Source organism: Prenolepis imparis, unplaced genomic scaffold (genome assembly GCF_030444845.1).
Source record: "Prenolepis imparis isolate NDT839.2.m4 unplaced genomic scaffold, iyPreImpa1.0 SCAF_9, whole genome shotgun sequence".
In the NCBI taxonomy this organism is placed as follows: Eukaryota; Metazoa; Arthropoda; class Insecta; order Hymenoptera; family Formicidae; genus Prenolepis; species Prenolepis imparis.
In genome coordinates, this window is record NW_028141167.1 from 2,126,966 (window position 1) to 2,140,200 (window position 13,235).

At 36.0% G+C, this 13,235-nt stretch overlaps 1 protein-coding gene across 6 annotated transcripts in view; it reads right to left on the reverse strand.

The window, feature by feature from the left end:
- Positions 1-13,235, reverse strand: part of LOC145941003 (SLIT-ROBO Rho GTPase-activating protein 1) — a 69,281-nt gene that overhangs the window by 24,874 nt on the left and 31,172 nt on the right. The window contains exons 1-2 of one of the 6 annotated variants that reach the window (XM_083046743.1): positions 8,796-9,198; positions 4,944-5,314 (exon numbers count right to left, since the gene is read on the reverse strand). The exons of 3 other annotated variants lie outside the window; for them this stretch is intronic. In XM_083046743.1, coding sequence (XP_082902869.1) covers positions 4,944-4,989 — 46 coding nt within the window. In that variant the 5' untranslated portion in view covers positions 4,990-5,314; positions 8,796-9,198. Of the gene's footprint in view, positions 1-4,943; positions 5,597-8,795; positions 9,199-13,235 lie in introns of those variants that run through there. 2 more of the 6 variants (XM_083046741.1, XM_083046744.1) reach the window with 2 other exon arrangements.

Below are 13,235 nucleotides of genomic sequence, written 5' to 3' on the forward strand. Positions count from 1 at the left end.
ATGACACAAAATAATTACAAAAATAAAAAAAATTAAATATAATTGAATTATAAATTATTATTAAATATTATATAATAATATATATTGATGTATGTATATATATTATATTTAATATAATATCATTTTAATTGTTGTTAATTCTCTTCTAATTAATGTCTTAGTTTTCGAATAACAGTCACAATGATACAATAGAAGTTTTACTCGTAATACTGAATCTTTGAGAGAACGGTCAGTCCGAGCAGGATTTCCTTTTTAAGGACAAGTCCCTACGTACTGCCGAATAAAGGTTCTATCGATTTCCTTCCTACTTCCGTGCGCGTGATTCATCCTTTCCGAAAGAACGTAGAGCGATCTTTGACCCCGAAACGCAGACACGTAAGCAACGCACGACGGAGGTAAATAAACTCCCGAGTGCAACATGAAGCCGCGACTGCTGCATATAGGGTACTTTAAAATCATAGTCTATCTTTAGTATTTTTTTTCATTCTTTTTCCCCGACATAAATACTAAATAAAATTTTCGCGTAGTTGATAATTGCAAATAAAAAATTTTCAGCGAATTAAAAATTCTATTTTTTTTTTTTTTTTTTTTTTTTTTTGAGGAAAGAATAGATGACAAAATTATATTATATTGTAATTTAAATTTAGAGATTAATTTCAACAGAGTTTTTATTTAAAGTTTACAAATTTAAAAAAATGTGTAGCGTTGAAAAATGAAAAAATGCGATAAAATAAAGAGTCGTCTCTAGATTAATTAAAAAATTTACGATCAAAGGGACATACTCGGCGGTTTTAGGACACCCTATATACAGCACCCCCGCTGAGTTAGTCATCTAACGAGCGAGAGGTCGATGTGTACATCGTGGTCGGATGCACCAACTGACGAGAGCTATACTAACCGTCGAGGGGGCAAACAACGGATCGACCGAACAACGAAGCCGATCACGAGGAAGAGAAGGAGGAGGAAAGGCACCGCGACGCTCTTGTCGTGCACTTTAGGGACAGAGAATTGCGACCTACTATGATTATTAATTAGACCGCGATAGGCGCTATTAGCGAAATAGGCTGCACAATGCAGGCCGCTCGTTCTCTTTCAATCTCGTCCCGATCCTTATGATTGATCGATCATGGGCTGCATTGTTAGTAGTCGTGATTAGTATACGAAGTGTCGGAACGACACGAAATTTTGGTTTTAAGCCGAAATTTTGATAATAATGAAATATTAGTATTAATATTTATTTTACAATTATGTGGTGCAAATTTTAATAAAAATGATATAATTTTATTAATATAGCAATATGAGTATATTAATATTATGAAGAGATTAATGTGTTGATATTAATATAATTAATATTAAAGATGCCATAAATTATTTAAAGTCTATCACTCTCCTGTTCTTAATTATACGAATACAACAATACATGATTTTTACAATATTTAAATAAATAAAAATTTACGAATACATTTTACATGTAAATTAAAAAAAATAAAGTTATATATGTAGTGTGTGTATAAATTAAGAAAATAAATTTATGTATTAGAAAGATGTTGAACCTGTTACTCGTCAGTCATCGGTTTTCAAATCAAAACGAAAAGGCGGATAATCCTCTCATCGGATTTAATAAAGTTTATGATGATGCCGGCGATATATAGGGCGAAAAAACTTCGGGAATATCGTCGAGACGACGAGAAAAGACTTGCGCACAAAAACGCTTCTATGTTCAAGGAGAGGGATGATCGAGAGAGCAGCTGCGCCTAAAAACCACCCACGACAAAGCGTGAACCGGTTGCAGTGTACGCACCCCCGTCGCGAACAGAAATACATGTGTATATGCGCGCGCGTGTGTGTGTGTGTGTGTGTGTGTGCAATGATTACCGAAAGAGAGAAGGAGAAAGAATAAGAGACCAAAGAGCGAGGTCGAAGTCTTTAGGACGATCCCAAAATACGTTCAACTACCATTTTATTCTCAAAGACGCTCTCTGATCACCGTGCGATGAAACGAGTTTCTGCGCTTTGCACTATCAATCTTTGTTCGAAGAAGTTTCTCCAGAAATAAATGACGTATTTGAGAGATACAAATTTTTTACTCATAATAAATTCAAAGTATAATAGATTATTTTTTTTTAATTTATGTAAAATAGAAACAAGCGTTTCTTAAATCGTAATTAGTTAAATTACTCTTATATTTAATTAACGTGATAGAAATTACTTAAAATATTTAATACCATTCCAACACATTTTATTTATGTATTAATATTAATAAAATTGATCTTTTTATTAATGTAGGATGAAAAGAAAGAAAAATAAAAGGTGCAGTCTATTTTTATTTTATACGCTTGAATTGAACCGTATGATGTAAAATAAATAAACTCTAAAGAAAAAGATGCATCGCGCGTTTTTGGAGAATTGAGTTTAAAATTATCGGAATATAAACACATCGGAAAAAAAACACGGAAATTTTTAAGAATATAAATAATTATTTTTAAATATACGAATAGCAAGCTTATATTAAAAACAAATTATTAATAGTATTTATTAATAAATTACTTATTAAAATGCTTCTTGAAATTTAAAAATATGCTGAAAACATATGCAAGCCTCATTTATATTCATTTTATTGTTTTCAATAACTTGAGAATAACATTTTCAATTTTTATTCTATCTAAAATCTATTAAATTGAATATTTTTCTATTATTGACATCTCGTGTGCAATGTTTCTATTTCTTTATAAAAAGAAATCTTTTTCATCTTTCTTTCCTACAATCAATTTATTTTAAAATATTATAAATAGGTCATTTATTTCTAATCTCAATTAATTTTATATAATAAATATTGATTAAAGTAATTAAAAATCATAAATGTTTTAAATAAAGTAATAGTAAACTTTAATGAATTGTGTAAATATAGGCTACACGTATGTACAATAGTATCTATTAAGCTTTTAGAATTCAATATAAATTATCTTAATACATGATCTGAATGTAAATACACTAAATAAAAATACAAATAACACTTGATTTAAAATATAATTAATTTATATTTTTTATGATTAATTTTATCCTCTCCCTAAAAAATAGTTACTAAAAAACTTATTATATCAACAAAATTTTATTGATTATAATACTTATATTCCATGAATTCTGTTTATAATCGTAATTTTAAAAAATCACGTCTTATGTTATGGTAGTCTCTAAATTTTCATTATCACTCACATTAAGAAGAATCAGATAAACAAAGGAATCTTCAGCAAGCATCGATCCTAATCGATCCTACCTAGTTTGTCGGGAAGAAGACACGCGAAGACTGCAACATATCAAAATGTATGCGATACCCTAACATCAGTGTGCATGGCTCGAGTGCGGTTCATAAGTGCGGCCGTAATTTTTGCGCCATCTCATGCGTGCAAATCCCGCATACCGTATAATGAGCGAGGGGCAAACGACATCATCATCATTACCATCATCAAGGTTGACGCCAGGTGTGCGCGCATAACAGAATCTTGTTGCGCGAGGTAGCGATGCACATCGCGACGCCGCGAGACTTTAATAAATAATTGCCGCGCCGCGCGAAGATCCGTTAAAGCGAGAGACGCGTATTGTATGTACACGTTCCGAAGAAGGAAATCTAACTGTATGGCATATGTATATCGCACACATCCTTTCGCATACAATGTTACAACTATCGAGCGGATCCCTTCGCGCTGCATCTCTTCACGATGCGTAAACTGCTCTCGCGCATCTTCATGTTTATCGCACAGGATGCAAATATATATCGTTGCGAAACGCGTTCTCGTCTTTCGTTTATTTACCGCATTCAGTTACACGTTACGCGTCAGTATGTATTTATGTTACGCAAGGAAAGACATACATTTCTCGATTTATTATTGTAAATTATCGAGAAACGCGACGTAAAATTTTAGCTACGAGTTTCCAGTTTTCCTCTCCCATTCAGGAATATTTACGAGTTAATCTGCAGCTTGAAAAGTTATTTTATTCGAATTTATACCGTAATTTTAATGCTCACTTTTAATCTGAAAATAAGAAAACGCACAAAGACAGAAACTTCCTCTGTGTTTATCCGGCTAGCATCGTATTCAGTATTGCATGCTACAAGATGGATTGAAATTTAAAATACAGTCAATATGTAAAATTTTTCCTCTCCGAGGGAACCCTCAAAATATTCGACATGACGAAGCGTTCGAAAGATTTCTCCGAAATGCTTTCATCTACTTGAATATGTAACATTCGTCGATGCTTCGGCACGAACACAGAGTTCTGTTTGTAAATATGTACACTCGCTTTCGTTGCCCGAACGTGTCACGATAAATATCTGACGTTAGTCATACGTTTCAACATCTTGCCTTACTTTTCGGAATATATATTACCGCCGTTACATCATGAAAATACACGATTTACAAAATCGAAAACACAATAATAGCTAAATGTTTTATTAACAAGTAAAGAAGATAATATATTTTTCATTCAATTTTAAATGACGTTACTTGTGACGATGAATTATTGGGAAAAAAAATGTCAAAATATCAAATACTAAAAGTACAAAATCACATAAAGATAGAAATGCTGTCGAATCAAATTCTCCTTAAAATAAAATCCCAAGTCCACCATCCAAGAATGTAATGGAATCGCGCGATATAACCGGTCGTCCAAAAATACGACCAAATTTATCGGAGAAAAAAAAAAAAAAAATCTATAAGTTCAAGGTTGAAGACCCCGAGACCCTTCCTGCGTCCATCTCTTTGATTCTACGCGTCCCACCCCATATCGCGATCGCGGAAGCTCTCCCTTATCAATCATCTGCGATTCTCCTCTCGTTTGCGCGCCACCCCCTGTATTCTCGCAGGGCAAGGAAACAACGTGTCCCCCCCTCTCTCACTCTTTTTCTTCCACGCCGCCCACACACATTCGCTGGATATTCCATTTACCTTTTGTCCAGGCCTCCCACTCGTGGCGTCCGGCCAGTTTGAACATTTCTCCCTTCGCGTTATTTATTATCCGGCTAGAACTCGGCTCGTTCGCTCGCTCGCTCGTTCTCTCGTCGTCGTCGTCCCTCGTTCACCCACGTTCACCAACCACTACTCACGACGACGGGGCTCTCCTCGTGTCACTGTCTCTCGCGCGTGCACACGCGCCGACGCGCACGCACATGCACTCATACACATATATATACACACACACACAAATACGCATACATACATACATCAGCCACTCGGTATTCCTCGCGACCACCCGGTATCACGCGAGCTTTTCCTCCGGAACGTGCAGCTTTTTAAAACGCGCGACGATTAACTTTCATCTGGAAAATGCTTTGTGAAGAATGAGAATCCCTCGGGTGCGATCTTAATTGTGCGATTAATATATTACGGACGGAGAGAGTGTTGTGTGTGTAAATTATTATTGCAATATGTTTCGTGTTAATAAAATGTTTTTAATACACAGCTTGACGATGTCATCAAGATGCTTCACAATGCTTTGGATCTTCTTTTCATTATTTTCAGCTTAAGATTCTTTCATCGTCGGTTGAGTCGCGATTCGTGGAACGCTTTTTAGATATCAATCTGGTTCATTATTCATGATGCTATTAAAATGTAGATTGAATTAACAACCATCTGGTGATACACATATTTAGAGACGGCGTATATTTTCTCTAAATAATACATATATTATACAAAATATCTATTTATAATTATATAATAATTATTATATCTCATTATTGTATATAATTTATTATGAATTATGCATTTAAAGGGCTTAGAAAAATCCAAAAGCATCGACATCCGATGATTAATTTCTTTTCACTTAAAAATTTAAACATATTCAGCATCAATTCGTGTTCTAGACAATGAACTCTCCTAATCGCAACACTCTCGTGTGCAGCGATCATCTGGTGCGCATCTATTGCATCTCGTCCGCAATAAAAGAACCTCGTGAGGATTAATAAATACGCGGAAAGAAAGGCGGACTATTTACAGTTAGTTCTGTCCATACAACACGAGGGGTTTGCGCTCGTTCTCTTTCTTTCTTTTTCAAGAGCCGGAGAGAGCCAAGATGCTCTAACATCGTTTTACGACTTCCATTACCTCCCCGATCCCCGCGGAATGACCTAAAAGAAACTCGATCGAGAGGGGTAAACGAACGTTCCTTGGGCGAAGAAACTGGAACGTCGTTTCTAGAAAAATAAGTTTCCTACATCTCTCCATTTGTACGATTCATCGTTTCCGTAAATCGCTATACGCGTATATTATATGTAATTCTATTATAAATAAATAAATTAAATTAAAGAATTTATTATTGTTTTACATCTCTGAACATTTTGCTTCGGGAACAAATTACTCTTGATTTATTAAAGTTCAAGAAAAAAAATGATCAAATGAATTTAGAAGTCGGAATTATATATATTCGTGTCAAATTAACTATTTTTTCTTTCTTGTGTGTGTTTTTTATCTATGTGTGTTATTGGAATGTGAATAAAATAAAAAATAAAATAAAAAATGCATTTACGATAAAACGCTGAACAATTTTGTATTCTAAATTATAACAGATCAATTTGACGTCTATCGCTTTAGAAAAGAGAAGAGTGTTCGTAAAATCCGATCCGATTCGATGGAACAAACAAAAATGATTCCGATAAAATCGTCGTCGGCGATTAATATAGAGTGGTCCAAGAGAGAGAGAGAGAGAGAAAGAGAGATGGCCGTTTATCGTTTATATCCGGTGAAAGAACTCTGTTGATACAACGCGCTATAGTTCCTCTTAAGCGATTGTTATCGGAGTTTAATACACGTCGTCCGTATATCTGTTCCGGAGCAGCACATCGCGCACTCGATAATGTCGTACGACTATTTTTACATCGCGCTCCTTCGCTTCGCACACATCTAATCGACCCCATATAATCAGTTAGATCACTCCAGTTACGTGATTGAATATTTATGAGGGCGCACGGCGACACGATTGCCCGGTGAATTGATAATTCAAAGAGTAAAACGATTCGTGTGAACTTTCGTGAATATCGAATGGTCTCGATCGTAGATCATCGTATCATCTTTGATTAAAATCGAGTGGATTGTAACGATGGCGAAATTGATCGAAAGAGCCGATCGAATCCTTGATCGATCAATGAACTTAAAGGTGAAAAAATGTAAGAGGAAAACTTTATAGAAATTTCATGAAATCGCGATCTTCTTTATCTTTACTTATTTAGTGCGAGATTCGATGAAAATTTATGTGATATTTAAAGAAAGAAAAAAGTGAAAAAGTCATCAACGATAGATTACACGAAGCGTTTGCTTGAACAATGTTGACAAATACTGAAAGCTCTCGACTTTTGGCTAATAACAGTGTTATTTTCCCGAATCGGAATTTTCGAAAGAGAACTATGTTTCGAAAGAAGAATTTATTCGACAAATGACAGCGATATTTCTACGCGATTATGATTTTCTTCATTACATAATAGTATATGAAGAAATTCCGTCAGATTAAAACTAAAAGTGTATCTTTAGGAAACTATGGATTATTTAATCGACGTGGCTTATTAAATTTAAATTTCACGAATTAATAATTATAACATCGCGCTGTATAGATGCCACGCGTAATTCGGGCATGAAAATATAAATATATTTTTTTTAGCATAGTTTCTCTCTCGTAGTTGTTGATCGTTCAGCGCCAACGAAGGCAGGAAGTGGGAATAATTTCGCATTCCGATGGGAAGGGCGACACACCTCTCTCTATCTCTCTTCATTATTTGATTACATCGCGTATCGCGCTCTCGACATCCGTTGATCACTCTCGACGCTAAAAATCAAAGCCGGACGATCGATGATATCTCTATTTGCGTCGATCGATTTTAAACTCGTTTTACACACGTCATACCGCACTAAAGAACGTCAAATTTGCGCGACTTTGAAGTCAGATAGAATATCCTGTAAAAGAATAATTCTACACCCAGCTGATGAAAAAGCTTAAGCTCCTGTCAAATCCAATTAATACTTCGCGTGTGACTATACTAGGCCAACATTTCTCTTTTTTATCTTGCGAGAGTAGAAATTAATTGGCACGGTAGAGACGAATATAAGTGTATTCAATCACTAACATCATCAGAAAATATTATTCGATGTTCAGAAAACGTGATCGAAATCGAGAAATCGGGAACCGATTTTTCCGCATCGATCGAGAATATCGAGTCGCGATATCTAGACTCCGCACTTATCGTTCGCGAAACGATTTCCACTATAAAACGGAAAAAAAAACTTGCAAGATTGTACAGCTTAGATCGTGATCGATCTCCCAGCGATAACGACCGCAGGTGTTAAACGACGTCGACTGCGCGAAATAGCCGGCACGAAGCGATCACCGTTACTGGCGATCGCGAGAGAAAGAGACTGGATGCCAGACTGGAAGACCCGATCGGCCGATCGGGCGTCGTCGATCGGCGTATATAGCTTTACAACAGTTTCGTACTCACGCATTCGATAATGATGATTTATTATAAATCGGTCTCACGCATATTCGCGTGTACTTATATTTAGAACATGACCGATCTTCATTTCATCGATATTATACATATCATATGAGATGAAAATCATAATGCTCTCATTATTATATCTCTGGATGAAAATTTTTATATTACTCTTTATGGAAATTGATTCTCCTTCATGTATAAAAAGTTCGATTAATCAATCATCTATCTATTCGATCTCGATAAACTCGGTATATAAACGATAGGAAAGAGTAGAACCATTAAATTCAATTATATTTCGCATCGTCTACAGATTCCCAACCTTTTATTCGGCTATCCATCATATCAGCCACAGAAGAGAATTCACACTTTTTTTTTCCTACGTCATCTTACGCTTCATCCCTCGTGAATCGGTATTACTTGTTTAACCGTATTTCTATCCGAACTAGCTTCTCGACCGCTCGATTAAACGACCGAGTCAATTTACTACGGGCGAGCACTTTTCCCGAGCAATTTTCTCGCAAACCGCGCGCGATATTATACACTATACGGTATAATTCCCGACTATATAACGGCCGACACGGAAACGGGCAGGCAGACAGAGGCTGCTTCGCGATTTCCACGAGAGAGCGAGATTTTGCGCTCCGCACTTGTGCTCGGGACACTCGGCCGCGTAAACTGGCCTGTAAGGACAGGCAGTGACTGCTTTGACCGTCGTTAAATTAACCACAATTACCACCGTCACCGGGGCCCACACACACGCGCGCACGTAAACGACAGTGCATGTGTGTGTTGCGGTCGGGCAGGCGCGAGCGGAAAAGACAGGCACGGTGAAGCGCTTCAAAGAGCCCCGCCCTTGACATTGCGCTTCTTTACGCGCCACGTGATTTTTGTCCCCCGTAAAAATTAACATCTACGACTGGTTGAATTTATAAATCGAGAATCATCGCATCGAGAGTGCGATATATATCGGAGATGAGCAAATTTTAAAAAATTAGTTTCAAACAATTACGATTCCCTTTTATCTATCGAGGAAGGGAAGCAGCGCAACGATGCTTTGTTTCGAGAAAAAGGTAGTTTGCGACCGTGGAAACGACGTTCCTGTATAATCCAGCGTGATAATGAGCAATCAATAACTGATGCTGAAGTATCGGCGCGAACGAAGGGCGGCTACAGACATGTACTTAATAATAATAATAATAATAATGGCAATATCGTTACTGTGGATATAAGGGGAACGACGGCGCATGTAATGGATAAAGAGTGTTGCGCGTTGAAAGAGCTGAGTGAGAAAGCCAAGAATAACATCGTCCAGAGAGACTTTAATTGCTTTCGCTTGACATTGATTGGTGCGTCGATAAGCGAGGAAGGATTCTCTCAAAAATTCTCCTCGCACAGAGAAGATTACGAGTGTGTGCAATTTTATCTTGGCGCTTTTATCCGCCTAGATTAGCAATCTCGCCCACAATGCATTTTGCTCGGAATGATAATCGGGAAATCCGGCGAGCGCGAAACGAAAGAAATAATGACGATGGGTGACGAAATCAAAAGCTGTTGAGAAGATATATCGCGTGTATATAATTGAAAAAATATATAAATAAAATATTGATTGAAATATAACGCGTGAGATTTATTAACGTTGATCGTGCGACAGACCGACCGCGTAAATTAAATTTTCGGGGAAGAAATGACGACAGAGAATCAATATTAAGAGAGATGAACCAAACGAATACGCGATTATGAGTGTTGTGTACTAAAATTAAATTTAAATTGTGCCGAATTATTAAGTTTATGCGTCGCGTATGTTTATATTCCACGTCATATTGTACGTGCTCCGTGACCGTGACAAATTCCGAGATAAATGTGACGCTTAAAACGCATAATTTCTCCAATTCTCTGTCCCTTTCTTAGTGTTGCATACATTAACGATTAACACATAATGCTCATAGTCGCTCCTGTAGAGATACCAAACTTCCCACGCTTAATTAGATCTAAAGAATTCTTAAATTTGCACAAATTAAGATAATATAGTTTCTTTCGTGTACATCAAATTAAAATAATTTAACGCAAATTACGATATTTTTGTATTAAATTACCATAAAAAATCAAACGCGTTATTGCTAAAATTATAAAATTTTATACTTAAATTTCTCTTTTTTTGAATCAAAGTTGGAAACATCGCATTCTGTTAAAAAAATATTTTTTTTTCCGTATATTTATTGTATTTATGTGTATTAATACACTTAATATATTTCTGCAACACGTCAGAAAGTTTTCAAGAAAGCTTCACAAAACCTTTAAATTCTATTCTCTCGATCTCGCTTTCGGCGAGTTTTTATCTGCGCGGTAATTGCTGGAAATTCTGCATCCAGCAACGTGACTCCCCCCCGTAATGCATTTTGCGATGCGTGTTTCCGGTACGGCCTACACGTCCTTCAAAAAAAAAGAAAAAAAAAAGGCTTACGAGTTTGACGACGTTCTTACGAAGCACTAAAAAGGGCAGCAAGCGCAGGTGCAGGTCTTACCGGATGCAATTTCATGCCTCTCACAGTTCATTTCTAAATATTAAATCAATACTTTCACGTACTTCACAAGATACATCCATTGCTCTAATTAAATTTGCATTATTCAGTCAAAGTGGATTGCAGTGGATATCTACTATTGTAACTGTATCGTGGGAAAAATGAGATCAATGCAAGATTGAAAGACCCATAAGCGTCGAATATCAGAAATTTTGTAGAGACAAAAAATCGCGAAAATGAAAAATATACAAGATTAATTCTGTTTAAACATATTTCAGAGATGAGATTTCATATAATCAAGCGTGTAAATATTCACACGTTAAATAAGATGAAATATAATGGGTAAATATATAAAACACGCAACATATAATACCTACATACATTTTAAATAATTTTCATGTGTAACTCTTTTCTTTCGCTTTAAATAAAATGTATAAATTGTGCGCTGTCCGATTTGTTTTTAACATGTTTTGTCTCTAGATCGTGCTGGCTACAAAAATAACATCGGAATGTGTTTTGCTTTATGCGCGCGCTTTAATGATGTTAACACACACAAACACACGAGACACACGACTTGATATGCAGCGCATATGTTTCTCTTTCTCTGTCGCTATCGACTTCCTTCCTGCGCAAATTGAAGGGAAGCGTCAAGTAGTTATTGCGTCGACTACGACTTGCGCTTTTCGCTATCTTAACTCTGATATTACTCGAATAACTGTGTCAAGCCAGTCTGCTGTGTGCGTGGCCAGCTTCGAGAGTGCAGCGAGCACAATGACGGATCGGAGGATAGTTCGATGCCCCCTCGATAAGTTTAATAAAGGTCATACATAAGGCAGATAGGATAGCGGCCGCGCCTTGTTGCATAATCGTTGGTTGGGCCTGAGCGATATATTCGAAAATCTCTATATGTATATTTATCTGGCTCTGGGAATATATTTTATATAATAATAAAATCCATATAAATATGGATAAAAATTAAAATTTCAAGAAAAGCAGTGCAGTTATAAAATCATGTTAATTATACATAAAAACATATTTCTTGTTAAAACAATAAAATAAATAATAAATGTCTCTCATACATATGCAGTACAGTTATAAGAGTCACGAACGTTCTTAGTTTAATATTTCATCGCGATCGTTTTGATAAAATCGTTAAGTAAATTGGTTGGAAAACTTTTTTTAAAGACATATCATTCGAACATATCTGTATATCGAGCTAGGAATCAAATTATGATACGAGATGTGCACGGAAGCGAATAAGCAGTAGTGCCGACTGGCGAATGGCAGTCGTTGATTCTCATCGTTCGAAAAGGATCCGTTTCAATCTGCCCCGTTCGCTCCTTCTGGCCCGTTGATTTCCCAATAAGCCTCGAGTTCCTTTTCCTCTATAATTGCACCGCGCTCGCGATAGTAATTCACCGTTTTAACGATGTGAAGAGAAGAGAAGCTATAGACGCTCGCGGCAGAGAGCAGCTGTTTAATTTGTCGTGAACGCTAGCACGTTCCCTGACGTGCGTAATTACTATTCTGCGCAAGAACTCATCAACGATAAATTTGTTTTTATTTCACGCGGGATAAAATCGCGAAACGCTTGTTCATTTTCCAGAGATGTACAAATTCGAGGTAAATTATAATTAATCCGGATTAATTTTCATTGTTTTTACGTCTCGTTTAATTCATCTGCCTGACAAAATGTCGTAATTAATGTTGTAATTAATTTCGACATAAATGCAAGAGTCTATGTTCACGAACCTACTAATACTATCTAAATACTTTGGATTCAAAGATAATATTTTGATTTGAAAATCGCCGTACTAAAATGTCTGTTAGATGAGAGTCGTGTTGTGTTTTCATTTCACAGACGAGAAAATAATCGCGTATGTAAGAGTTTGCATGATAATGAGAAACGCGTTTACCAAGCGAACTGCGATAATAATTAACGCATTGATAGGGTGCTACATATATCCCGTATTCATCTTATCGTCTGCACTTGTAAACGGAACCGTTTATTTTATATTTTTATTATCATTTTTGCTCTCGCGAATATTTTTGCACTATTCTCAGTTAATACAAGATATAACAAACCTACAAGAATTGTAATAAGAATTATGATAAGAATTGCAATTCTAAATATTGCAATTATTTAGCAATTATTTGCAATTATTAGAAATTATTGAAAGTATTTCGCAGAATATTCAACACATCTTTGCATAATTAAAAATTAATAAATTGTTTTTAAA